This window comes from Eptatretus burgeri, chromosome 10 (assembly GCF_056783735.1).
Source record: "Eptatretus burgeri isolate ZD-2024b chromosome 10, Ebu_testis_v1, whole genome shotgun sequence".
Taxonomy (NCBI): Eukaryota; Metazoa; Chordata; class Myxini; order Myxiniformes; family Myxinidae; genus Eptatretus; species Eptatretus burgeri.
The window spans coordinates 28,049,172-28,062,673 of NC_140970.1; the positions used below are offsets into that span (position 1 = coordinate 28,049,172).

Sequence of the window (13,502 nt, forward strand, 5' to 3'; positions counted from 1 at the left end):
GGGCCTGAGAACTTCTCCAACTGCCTGCTAAAGAGATTGTCTGTCAGAGTGTGGGTCACTCTGGACCCAGCTGTGCTGGGATACGATGCGCAGGAGCAAATATATATATATATATATATGTATATATATATGTATATATATATATGTATATATATATATGTATATATATATGTATATATATATATGTGTATGTATGTATATATATATATATATATGTATGTATGTATGTATATATATATATATATATATATATATATATATATATATATATATATTTATATATATATATATATATATATATATTGTTGCGGATCCAGGGTGGCGAGATTCTGACCCGGTCCTCGGTGCCAGTCTCTCCACCGCAGTGTCCGGGAGTCTATAATGCCGGCCGGCTTGGCACAGGCCTCGGGTCACGCGTCTTCAATCGCGAAACCAACGTTATCCTGCACCTTACCAGTTAGGGAGATAGAACCCCTGGTTACAGACTGGTTTTGTCAGAGACCGAGCGGAGTCTACCAGTCTGTAACCACTTTGGTTTTATATGCCAGTCGAACGGATCATTCCTCGACGCGACACGCATTAATCCATAGCAGCAACTGCATAAGAATGAACCAGATTTATTGGGGAACATCAGGGATCACAACACAAGCAACTAGAGGGGGAGCACTCGGTAGAGTGCTCGGTAGAATACTGCTGGGTCACTTAAGTGTACCTGATATCCTATTCATTGTAGGTCAAAACGGATCAGACTCTACTGAACCACGATTGAATAAACGAAACTAGATCGATGCGCACGTAGAAATGCCCAAAAAAAAAAAAAAAAAAAAAAAAAAAAAAATCGAAATATTTTTTGAAAAAAAAGTTGCAAAATTTCCTAATTTTTTTCTCTAACAATTTTTTTTTTGGCGGGGCAGGGGGGGGTTGGAAATCACTTAAAACATGTAGAAATGCAAAAAAAAAAAATCAAATATTTTTCAAATGAAATCGAAATTTTTTTGAAAAAAGTTGCAAAATTTATTTTTTCTCTAACAAATTATTATTTTTGGTTAGAAATCATTTAAAACATGTAGAAATGCAAAAACAGAAATTCAAATACGTTTTCAAAATGGCCGCCATGGCGGCCATATTGGACTTTAGACCAAGTCCAAAATCTAATGGCATGATCCTTGGACCATACCTAATCCCCCACCAAGTTTCATCAAAATCTGTCCAGGAGTTTTTCCGTAATACTGTTCACAAACAAACAAACAAACAAACAAAGACAGGGGTGAAAACAGTAACCTCGGTCCATCTTTGATGGCGGAGGTTAATAAACACGACAATGGTTTTATTAACAATCAACCTATTCTTAACTAGGGAACCACGGTCTAAAGGTTTCGAGGGGATCACTACTGAAATATGTCTTATACAACATGTGCAAAGAAAACAGACAGACAAACAGCATGCATGCAGGACAAGACAGAGTACTTGGTGATGGCTCATGGACGAGAGGAAAGCATCCAAAAAGCACGAATGTCGCTCGTAACAAACAAGCGGGTGTCCACAGGTTCGAACTCCCGCTCGAACGTGCCGCGTGGCAAGAAATGGCGGCGCAGCACTTTTCCTGCTTTAGTCACCGCGTGCGCACGTTCTCTTCAGCGCGTTCCGGCTCCGCGCAACGTCGACGATGCAAGACCGCCGATCTCTCTCGAGGGTTCAACATCCAAATCCCGGCCTGGCCTGTTCTCCAGACAAGGCCCAAGTCGAGGTCCGAGTTCCACAGGCAGATCAACAACGTGTCAAGCCGTGAGATGAGCAAGGACGGAGCCATCCACGGCCAGACGCAGGCCGAATCTCTCGATCACCTCCCCGTAAGAGTCGATCATCGACTCCACGTGCCGGCAGCCTCCCAAAGCCAACGGGCGTTTCTCAACACTCAACTCCTTCGTTTGCTCGCTTTGAGACACGAGCACTCCTCTCAACCGCCTACAGTTTTCAAAACCACCAAAACTGAACCCTTTCTCTCTTTCGTTCGCTTCGACACACGCCTCTCTCATCGACTAACTGACCAAAGGCTCTGCCCCTTCGCGTCACTGCCTCTCCCGGCCACACCTCTCTCTCTAGGCCACACCCCTCCTTCTCCGACGGGGTGGGACCTATCCGGGATGAGGAAGGAATAAGAGCGATCTCTCGTTTCACCACCGTATGAACATAACAAGTCTTTTACACCTCCCGACACACATGTATCGTACACTTTACCAAACAACCTATCGAAACACGCATTTAATGGGGGATCTGAGCTAATCCTATACTTTGTAGTCCCATAAGGGCCATTTCCGTAACAATATATATATAGTGAGTCAAAAGTCATGTCCAATGGGAATTTTAATCTGTTGTTTATGTTATGTTTAAGATCACTATTAAAGATGGCTGACCCCATGAGGTATAAACCGTCAGAAAAAGTGGAACTTTTGTGGGACTATTTAAAAGGCACACGCATACGAAGGATGCCCCAAAACTTTGGAAGAACTCAAACACAATGCGCAGAAATCACACCACAAATCCTCCAGAATGTGAGACACAGCTTCATCTGTCATATTGACATTTGTTCTTGATTCCAAGGAGCACAATTTGAAAACTTATTGTAAGATTTGGAAAAATATTTAAAATCTTATTGGACGTGACTTATGACTCAGCCAGTATATCATTTGGGAAATGTGTTTGTTCGTTTCACTTAAATATGCACTCCTAAAACACTGGACGGAACGAGTTTAAAACTAGAGGTTGTACTCGGGGTGTGCCTGGAAAGGCTTTAAGCGATAAAAGTAATTTTCATAGCCTGCCCCCCCTAACCCCCCCTCACCCCGGGTCATGGTGGAAGGGGGAGGGATAACACAAATTCACTCTAAATGTGCATGGTATAGTGCTGCTATGAGTGTGAGGGGGTATTACAAGTCCAAATAATTTAAATTCTTTTAAATTTAAATTAAATATTATAAGTCCAAATGAAAACCATAGACATCATAGAAGTGGGGGAATTATCTTACTTTAAGAAGCAAACCATTTGTGTGTTTGTTTTACTTCTATGCACTCCTAAAGTAGTGGATGGAATAGACTTGAAAACTTATTAGGCTATTTTAAAGCTTAAAAAAAAAAAGGCAGACACGTTGATTGGCAGAGATTCACGATTTCAAAGTTGTTTTTTAGGCCATTTTAAAGACAAGTGAATTTAAAAAATTTATGTTGAACAAAAAAAAAAGCAATGAAGGGATGACAAACTAGTCTAAAAAAGGTTTCAACGAGACAGGGATGTTGTTGGCTTTGAGAGAAGCTAACAGTATTGCCGTCACATTATCCCTACATCATTGCCTCCAGACTATTGTCCAGCTAAAAGTATTAGAAGCTCCGATATTTCATTTCAGCATAAGTATAAGAAGCTCCGATGCAATTTCAGGGAGTTCTTGCAACTTAAATTCTTTCCAACTTTTTTTGTTATTAAGTTTGACAAACCAATCAAAAATGCAGATAATTATAGAATGCTTTTATTAGAGATGTGCATGCAGTTTGTAAGAAGTTGATGTTTAAGTACTGGTATTAACATTGTAGTCGGGCTGCGAATTTGTGGAGCATCAGTATGTGGCTACACTACAAGAGCAATCAAGTACTGTTGTAATCAGTGGAGCGTTTGTCAAAGCTTGAAGCAATAATCGTTGAAGTGTAAAGGAGGCAGGGATGTAGGAATTGCTACATGATGGCAATACTGTTAGCTACTCTCTAAACCTCTGTTCTTCATTGCAAGGCCCACAAGCCACTGGCGGCCCCTGGTGGCCGAAAGTGCGGCCCCCTGATATGCGGCCGATAATACACAAATGTGAAAACACCCCCATAATAATCTGCCATAAATGCTATCAAATTGACCCAATGGTTTCAAATGAGTGTTCCACCACGAAGCATAAAAGTAACATAACTACATGAGTGGATGGCAGTATACAAACAATTATGCTTGCAACCTAGTTTACCACATTGAAGGAGAGTACATGGGGATGGGGCCTAATAGCAGACAGTACGGAGTGCTGCAGGCGGTGTGGTGGCTCTCACACTGATGTCTTATTGGAAAAAGTGGCCCCTCTCTAAAAAAAAGTGAAGATCACTGCTCTAAACCAACATCATCCCCATCTTGTTAAAACCTTATTAGACTGTTGTTTTTCATCCCGACATTGCTTTTTTTATTTCGCATAAATTTTTTTTATCCACTTGTTTCTGTAATTTTTTTTACAATGTTGAATCGCAGAATGGAATGGTACTCATAAGATACCCAATCTTGGAGCAAAAAATGCCAAGAGATCTTAGTCAGCAACGTGAAATACTGCATGTCTTACGTAACTGTATCTTGCAGCTCTGTCTTACTGCTCGTTTCTCAAAGAACTTGATGGTATTCATGGAATACATACCCCATGCAGTCTTGAGAAGGACCTGGTGCAAGCCAACTCTTTTGTTTTTTTAAGGTTTTTTTTTTCTTTGATCAAATATGGCTACCAGACCACGTGACAAATTATGTCATTTTTATCAAACCATAATTCCCATGGGTAGTTGATCAATTACATGGAGTTAAATTTTGCATTGATCAGTTAAGTGGTTTTTCTTTCAAAGATTTTTTCCCTTAAATCCAATGTGGCTGCCAGACCACATGACACATGGTCATTTTAATGAAATCCTGTTCAACTTTCAAGTCAATCAGATGATAATTGAGAATTTCAGAAATTTGGCCGATAACCTTTTGGCTTATGTTGACCTCAAAAACTAATTGGTGGTTGAATTCACTGAGGTGTTTTGAAAATGCTGTTAAAATTTTTCGCCAATCGGATGAAAATTCACAATTTTAGAAATTCGGCCTATGTTGACCTTTTTGCCCATGTTCACCTCAAAAACAATTGGTGGTTGTATTCAGTGAGCTGATATGCAAATCGTGTTCAAATTTCAAGTCAATCGGATGAAAATTGACAATTTTAGAAATATCAGCCGACGTTGACCTTTTGGTCTAAGTTTATCCCCAAAATAGTTGGTGATTGAATTCAGTGATCTGAAATGCAAATTCCCTTCAAATTTCAAGTCAATCGGATGAAAATTGGCCGATCACCGATTGACTCTCACACTCAGCCCCTCCTCTCACCGAATCACTCACACTCAGGGTCTCCTCTCACCGAATGACTCTCACACTCAGCCCCTCCTCTCACCGAATGACTCTCACACTCAGCCCCTCCTCTCACCGAATGACTCTCACACTCAGCCCCTCCTCTCACCGAATGACTCTCACACTCAGCCCCTCCTCTCACCGAATGACTCTCACACTCAGCCCCTCCTCTCACCGAATGACTCACACTCAGGGTCTCCTCTCACCGAATGACTCTCACACTCAGCCCCTCCTCTCACAGAATGACTCTCACACTCAGCCCCTCCTCTCACCGAATGACTCTCACACTCAGCTCCTCCTCTCACCGAATGACTCACACTCAGCCCCTCCTCTCACCGAATGACTCTCACACTCAGCCCCTCCTCTCACCGAATGACTCACACTCAGCCCCTCCTCTCACCGAATGACTCTCACACTCAGGGTCTCCTCTCACCGAATGACTCTCACACTCAGCCCCTCCTCTCACAGAATGACTCTCACACTCAGCCCCTCCTCTCACCGAATGACTCTCACACTCAGCCCCTCCTCTCACCGAATGACTCTCACACTCAGCCCCTCCTCTCACCGAATGACTCTCACACTCAGCTCCTCCTCTCACCGAATGACTCACACTCAGCCCCTCCTCTCACCGATTGACTCTCACACTCAGCCTCCTCCTCTCACCGACTGACTCTCATCCTCACCACCTCCTCTCACAGAATGACCCTCACACTCAGCCCCTCCTCTCACCGAATGACTCTCACACTCAGGGTCTCCTCTCACCGAATGACTCTCACACTCAGCTCCTCCTCTCACCGAATGACTCTCACACTCAGCTCCTCCTCTCACCGAATCACTCACACTCAGCCCCTCCTCTCACTGAATGACTTTCACACTCAGCCTCCTCCTCTCACCGACTGACTCTCATCCTCACCACCTCCTCTCACAGAATGACCCCAACACTCAGCCCCTCCTCTCACCGAATGACTCACAATCAGCCCCTCCTCTCACCGACTGACTCTCATCCTCACCACCTCCTCTCACAGAATGACCCTCACCCTCAGCCCCTCCTCTCACAGAATGATCCTCACACTCAGCCCCTCCTCTCACAGAATGACTCACACACAGCCCCTCCTCTCACAGAATGACCCTCACACTCAGCCCCTCCTCTCACCAAATGATCCTCACACTCAGCCCCTCCTCTCACCGAATGACCCTCACACTCAGCCCTCCTCTCACCGAATGACTCACACTCAGCCCCTCCTCTCACCGAATGATTCTCACACTCAGCCCCTCTTCTCACCGAATGACTCTCACACTCAGCTCCTCCTCTCACCGAATCACTCACACTCAGCCCCTCCTCTCACCGAATCACTCACACTCAGCCCCTCCTCTCACCGAATCACTCACACTCAGCCCCTCCTCTCACCGAATGACTCACACTCAGCCCCTCCTCTCACCGAATGACTCTCACACTCAGCCCCTCCTCTCACCGAATGACTCTCACACTCAGCCCCTCCTCTCACCGACTGACTCTCACACTCAGCCCCTCCTCTCACCGACTGACTCTCACACTCAGCCTCCTCCTCTCACTGAATGACTCTCACACTCAGCCCCTCCTCTCACAGAATGATCCTCACCCTCAGCCCCTCCTCTCACAGAATGACTCACACTCAGCCCCTCCTCTCACCAAATGACCCTCACACTCAGCCCCTCCTCTCACCGACTGACTCTCACCCTCAGCCCCTCCTCTCACAGAATGACTCTCACCCTCAGCCCCTCCTCTCACAGAATGATCCTCACACTCAGCCCCTCCTCTCACAGAATGACTCTCACACTCAGCCCCTCCTCTCACCAAATGACCCTCACACTCAGCCCCTCCTCTCACCAAATGACCCTCACACTCAGCCCCTCCTCTTACCCAATGACCCTCACACTCAGCCCCTCCTCTTACCCAATGACCCTCACACTCAGCCCCTCCACTCACAGAATGACTCTCACACTCAGCTCCCCCTCTCACCGACTGACTCTCATCCTCAGCCCCTCCTCTCACAGAATGACTCTCACACTCAGCCCCTCCTCTCACCGAATGACACACTCAGCCTCTCCTCTCACAGAATGACTCTCACACTCAGCCCCTCCTCTCACAGAATGACTCTCACACTCAGCCCCTCCTCTCACAGAATGACTCTCACACTCAGCCCCTCCTCTCACAGAATGACTCACACTCAGCCCCTCCTCTCACAGACTCTCACCCTCAGCCCCTCCGCTCACCGAATGACTCTCACACTCAGCCCCTCCTCTCCCCGAATGACTCTCACTCAGCTCCTCCTCTCACCGAATCACTCACACTCAGCCCCTCCTCTCACTGAATGACTTTCACACTCAGCCTCCTCCTCTCACCGACTGACTCTCATCCTCACCACCTCCTCTCACAGAATGACCCTCACACTCAGCCCCTCCTCTCACAGAATGACCCTCACACTCAGCCCCTCCTCTCACCGAATGACCCTCACACTCAGCCCCTCCTCTCACCGAATGACTCTCACACTCAGCCCCTCCTCTCACCGAATGACTCACACTCAGGGTCTCCTCTCACCGAATGACTCTCACACTCAGCCCCTCCTCTCACAGAATGACCCTCACACTCAGCCCCTCCTCTCACAGAATGACTCTCACACTCAGCTCCTCCTCTCACCGAATGACTCTCACACTCAGCTCCTCCTCTCACCGAATGACTTTCACACTCAGCCCCTCCTCTCACCGACTGACTCTCACACTCAGCCTCCCCCTCTCACCGAATGACTCTCACACTCAGCTCCTCCTCTCACCGAATGACTCACACTCAGCTCCTCCTCTCACACTCAGCTCCTCCTCTCACCGAATCACTCACACTCAGCCCCTCCTCTCACTGAATGACTTTCACACTCAGCCGTCTCCTCTCACCGACTGACTCTCATCCTCACCACCTCCTCTCACAGAATGACCCTCACACTCAGCCCCTCCTCTCACCGAATGACTCTCACACTCAGGGTCTCCTCTCACCGAATGACTCTCACACTCAGCTCCTCCTCTCACCGAATGACTCTCACACTCAGCTCCTCCTCTCACCGAATCACTCACACTCAGCCCCTCCTCTCACTGAATGACTTTCACACTCAGCCGTCTCCTCTCACCGACTGACTCTCATCCTCACCACCTCCTCTCACAGAATGACCCCAACACTCAGCCCCTCCTCTCACCGAATGACTCACAATCAGCCCCTCCTCTCACCGACTGACTCTCATCCTCACCACCTCCTCTCACAGAATGACCCTCACCCTCAGCCCCTCCTCTCACAGAATGATCCTCACACTCAGCCCCTCCTCTCACAGAATGACTCTCACACACAGCCCCTCCTCTCACAGAATGACCCTCACACTCAGCCCCTCCTCTCACCAAATGATCCTCACACTCAGCCCCTCCTCTCACCGAATGACCCTCACACTCAGCCCTCCTCTCACCGAATGACCCTCACACTCAGCCCTCCTCTCACCGAATCACTCACACTCAGCCCCTCCTCTCACCGAATCACTCACACTCAGCCCCTCCTCTCACCGAATCACTCACACTCAGCCCCTCCTCTCACCGAATCACTCACACTCAGCCCCTCCTCTCACCGAATCACTCACACTCAGCCCCTCCTCTCACCGAATGACTTTCACACTCAGCCCCTCCTCTCACCGAATGACTCTCACACTCAGCCCCTCCTCTCACCGAATGACTTTCACACTCAGCCCCTCCTCTCACCGAATGACTCACACTCAGCCCCTCCTCTCACCGACTGACTCTCACACTCAGCCTCCTCCTCTCACTGAATGACTCTCATCCTCACCACCTCCTCTCACAGAATGATCCTCACCCTCAGCCCCTCCTCTCACAGAATGACTCTCACACTCAGCCCCTCCTCTCACCGAATGACTTTCACACTCAGCCCCTCCTCTCACCGACTGACTCTCACACTCAGCCCCTCCACTCACAGAATGACTCTCACCCTCAGCCCCTCCTCTCACAGAATGATCCTCACACTCAGACTCTCCTCCCACAGAAAAACCCTCACACTCAGGCCCTCCTCTCACCAAATGACCCTCACACGCAGCCCCCCCTCTCACCAAATGACCCTCACACTCAGCCCCCCCTCTCACCGACTGACTCTCATCCTCAGCCCCTCCTCTCACAGAATGACTCTCACACTCAGCCCCTCCTCTCACCGAATGACACACTCAGCCTCTCCTCTCACAGAATGACTCTCACACTCAGCCCCTCCTCTCACAGAATGACTCTCACACTCAGCCCCTCCTCTCACAGAATGACTCACACTCAGCCCCTCCTCTCACTGACTGACCCTCACACTCAGCCCCTCCTCTCACAGACTCTCACCCTCAGCCCCTCCGCTCACCGAATGACTCACACTCAGCCCCTCCTCTCACCGAATGACTATCACACTCAGCCCCTCCTCTCACCGAATCACTCACACTCAGCCCCTCCTCTCACTGAATGACTTTCACACTCAGCCCCTCCTCTCACCGACTGACTCTCATCCTCACCACCTCCTCTCACAGAATGACCCTCACACTCAGCCCCTCCTCTCACCGAATGACTCTCACAATCAGCCCCTCCTCTCACCGACTGACTCTCATCCTCACCACCTCCTCTCACAGAATGACCCTCACCCTCAGCCCCTCCTCTCACAGAATGATCCTCACACTCAGCCCCTCCTCTCACTGACTGACCCTCACACTCAGCCCCTCCTCTCACCAAATGATCCTCACACTCAGCACCTCCTCTCACCGAATGACCCTCACACCCAGCACCTCCTCTCACCGCACGACCCCCACACTCACCCCCTCCTCTCACCGAATGATTCTCACACTCAGCCCCTCCTCTCACAGAATGACCCTCACCCTCAGCCCCTCCTCTCACAGAATGCTCCTCACACTCAGCCCCTCCTCTCACTGACTGACCCTCACACTCAGCCCCTCCTCTCACCAAATGATCCTCACACTCAGCCCCTCCTCTCACCGAATGACCCTCACACTCAGCACCTCCTCTCACCGAATGACCCTCACACTCAGCCCCTCCTCTCACCGAATGATTCTCACACTCAGCCCCTCCTCTCACAGAATGACCCTCACCCTCAGCCCCTCCTCTCACAGAATGATCCTCACACTCAGCCCCTCCTCTCACTGACTGACCCTCACACTCAGCCCCTCCTCTCACCAAATGATCCTCACACTCAGCCCCTCCTCTCACCGAATGACCCTCACATTCAGCCCCTCCTCTCACCGAATGACCCTCACACTCAGCCCCTCCTCTCACCGAATGACCCTCACACTCAGCCCCTCCTCTCACCGAATGACCCTCACACTCAGCCCCTCCTCTCACCGAATGACCCTCACACTCAGCCCCTCCTCTCACCGAATGATTCTCACACTCAGCCCCTCCTCTCACCGAATGACTCTCACACTCAGCTCCTCCTCTCACTGAATGACTCTCACACTCAGCCCGTCCTCTCACCGAATGACTCTCACACTCAGCCCGTCCTCTCACCGAATCACTCACACTCAGGGTCTCCTCTCGCACTCAGCCCCTCCTCTCACCGAATGACTCTCACACTCAGCCCCTCCTCTCACACTCAGCTCCTCCTCTCACCGAATCACTCACACTCAGCCCCTCCTCTCACCGAATCACTCACACTCAGCCCCTCCTCTCACCAAATGACTCTCACACTCAGCTTCTCCTCTCACCAAATGACCCTCACACTCAGCCCCTCCTCTCACTGACTGACTCTCACACTCAGCCCCTCCACTCACAGAATGACTCTCACCCTCAGCCCCTCCTCTCACAGAATGACCCTCACCCTCAGCCCCTCCTCTCACAGAATGATCCTCACACTCAGCCCCTCCTCTCACAGAATGACTCACACTCAGCCCCTCCTCTCACCAAATGACTCTCACACTCAGCCCCTCCTCTCACCAAATGACCCTCACACTCAGCCCCTCCTCTTACCCAATGACCCTCACACTCAGCCCCTCCACTCACAGAATGACTCTCACACTCAGCCCCTCCTCTCACCGAATGACACACTCAGCTTCTCCTCTCACAGAATGACTCTCACACTCAGCTCCTCCTCACCGAATGACCCTCACACAGAATGACTCTCACACTCAGCCCCTCCTCTCACAGAATGACTCACACTCAGGGTCTCCTCTCACCGAATGACTCTCACACTCAGCCCCTCCTCTCACAGAATGACCCTCACACTCAGCCCCTCCTCTCACAGAATGACTCACACTCAGGGTCTCCTCTCACCGAATGATCCTCACCCTCAGCCCCTCCTCTCACAGAATGACTCTCACACTCAGCCCCTCCTCTCACTGACTGACCCTCACACTCAGCCCCTCCTCTCACTGACTGACCCTCACACTCAGCCCCTCCTCTCACTGACTGACCCTCACACTCAGCCCCTCCTCTCACAGACTCTCACCCTCAGCCCCTCCGCTCACCGAATGACTCTCACTCAGCTCCTCCTCTCACCGAATCACTCACACTCAGCCCCTCCTCTCACCAAATGACTGTCACTCTCAGGCCCTCCTCTCACCAAATGACTCACACTCAGCCCCTCCTCTTACCGAATGACCCTCACACTCAGCCCCTCCACTCACAGAATGACTCTCATCCTCACCACCTCCTCTCACAGAATGACTCTCGCACTCAGCCCCTCCTCTCACCGACTTACTATCCTCACCTCCTCCACTTACCAATTGACATAATCAACCCCCCTACCTCCTTTCGAAATTATAACCGAACCTTCCAGACTTCTCTCATTAACCTCAACCACTCCAACAGTTTACACCCTTATCGACAATTTACACATCATTCATTTGATAAAATCTCGTTTCGCTTCCTCTTTTGTTCACGTACTATGGGGTAACAGTTCATCCTTGCTTCCATCCGCATTCGAAACCATGCAATATACCTTAAAATTATTATTGTTGTTTTCAAGTGGCAAATAAACTAAACGGGCCAAACTCTCACCTGGATCAGCAGGCGCCGCCATGACGCAAAACGTTTTAAGGACGTCACTTCCTTTGTTTCCCCCCGAAATGGCATCCCATTCCAATTTAAAAAATAAAAAAATTAAACCACGAACAGTAAATGAACTATGGACAATGCGGAAACGACCAAACTTAAACCCTCACCCAAAATCCTCAACGCTGCAACTAAATACTCATTGGCGGGCAAGATTGAAACATTTCAGGAGTTGTGTATACTTCCGGTTTCAACGGGTAAACAATGTGCTCTCCTCTCTGAATACGGTCTATTTGTTGCTTTTTTTTAACCTAAGAAAGCACTGCAGTAATAAAATACACCATTCTATCACTTCACTCGGCCGTCGATGGCAGCGGTTAATCGCTGTCTTTAGGCGGGTTAAGATGGCGGCCGCCTGGCTTCAACAACAGCGTAAGATGGCGGCCGTCTTGTTTCAACAGCGGCGTGTAAGATGGCGGCTGCCTGGCTTCAATAGCGGCGTAAGATGGCGGCCGCCTGGCTTCAACAGCGGCGTAAGATGGCGGCCGCTTGGCTTCAATAGCGGCGTAAGATGGCGGCCGTCTGGCTTCAACAGTGGGCATTGGCCAGCACATCGCTTAAGCAATCCATTTGGAACAGATCATCATCGTCACCTTAAAACTATGAGCGCAATAAAAACATACAACACCAAAATAAATAATGCAAAAATAGTGACTAATTCCTCACGGCCAAGATGAGTATTTCCCATGGGTATTAAATTTCCGTGTCACAAGATGGAGAATAAATAATTATCTTGAATCTTTTGTGATGTGAATTAATTAATTTCCACCTCCCCTTCAAAAAGCCAATCACAGCACGCCACGGTGGAGGGTTCTGTCCGGCGAGCCGAGCGGGTGGTGGATTGGGCGGCACGTTTCAGATTATGAGGAAATTTCGTTTATAAAATTCACCGTTTACTTGTTTTTTTTTTTTAACAGAAAGTCCTAATCATTTTAAAGTCATCTCTTTTTTTTCACGAAATGAATGAAGTAAACAAAAGGAGTTTCAAGGAAATTCTTACAAAGAGGTGACGAAAAAGGCATTACTAGTAAACACGTACAAATGAGTAAAGAATAACGAAATCGATAATACCGAACCGAACTTTAAATAAAATCAATTCAATGGATCCCATGATGGTGACAAGTTATTATTATTTATACTCATAAACACACGCCGAACCCACTTGTTCTGAAATAAGATTGGAAACGAAGCGATTGTTATTTTCGTTCACGAATGTTCTTTT

At 48.7% G+C, this 13,502-nt stretch overlaps 1 protein-coding gene across 4 annotated transcripts in view; it reads right to left on the reverse strand.

Annotated features, from left to right (window-relative positions):
• Window positions 1–12,983, reverse strand: part of MED31 (mediator complex subunit 31) — a 31,701-nt gene extending 18,718 nt beyond the window's left edge. Inside the window, exon 1 of one of the 4 annotated variants that reach the window (XM_085897583.1) lies at window positions 12,947–12,983. In XM_085897583.1, coding sequence (XP_085753709.1) covers window positions 12,947–12,968 — 22 coding nt within the window. In that variant the 5' untranslated portion in view covers window positions 12,969–12,983. Of the gene's footprint in view, window positions 1–11,949; window positions 11,975–12,112; window positions 12,174–12,226; window positions 12,432–12,946 lie in introns of those variants that run through there. The other 3 variants (XM_085897582.1, XM_085897581.1, XM_085897584.1) reach the window with 3 other exon arrangements.
• Between the last annotated feature and the right edge of the window lie 519 nt (window positions 12,984–13,502).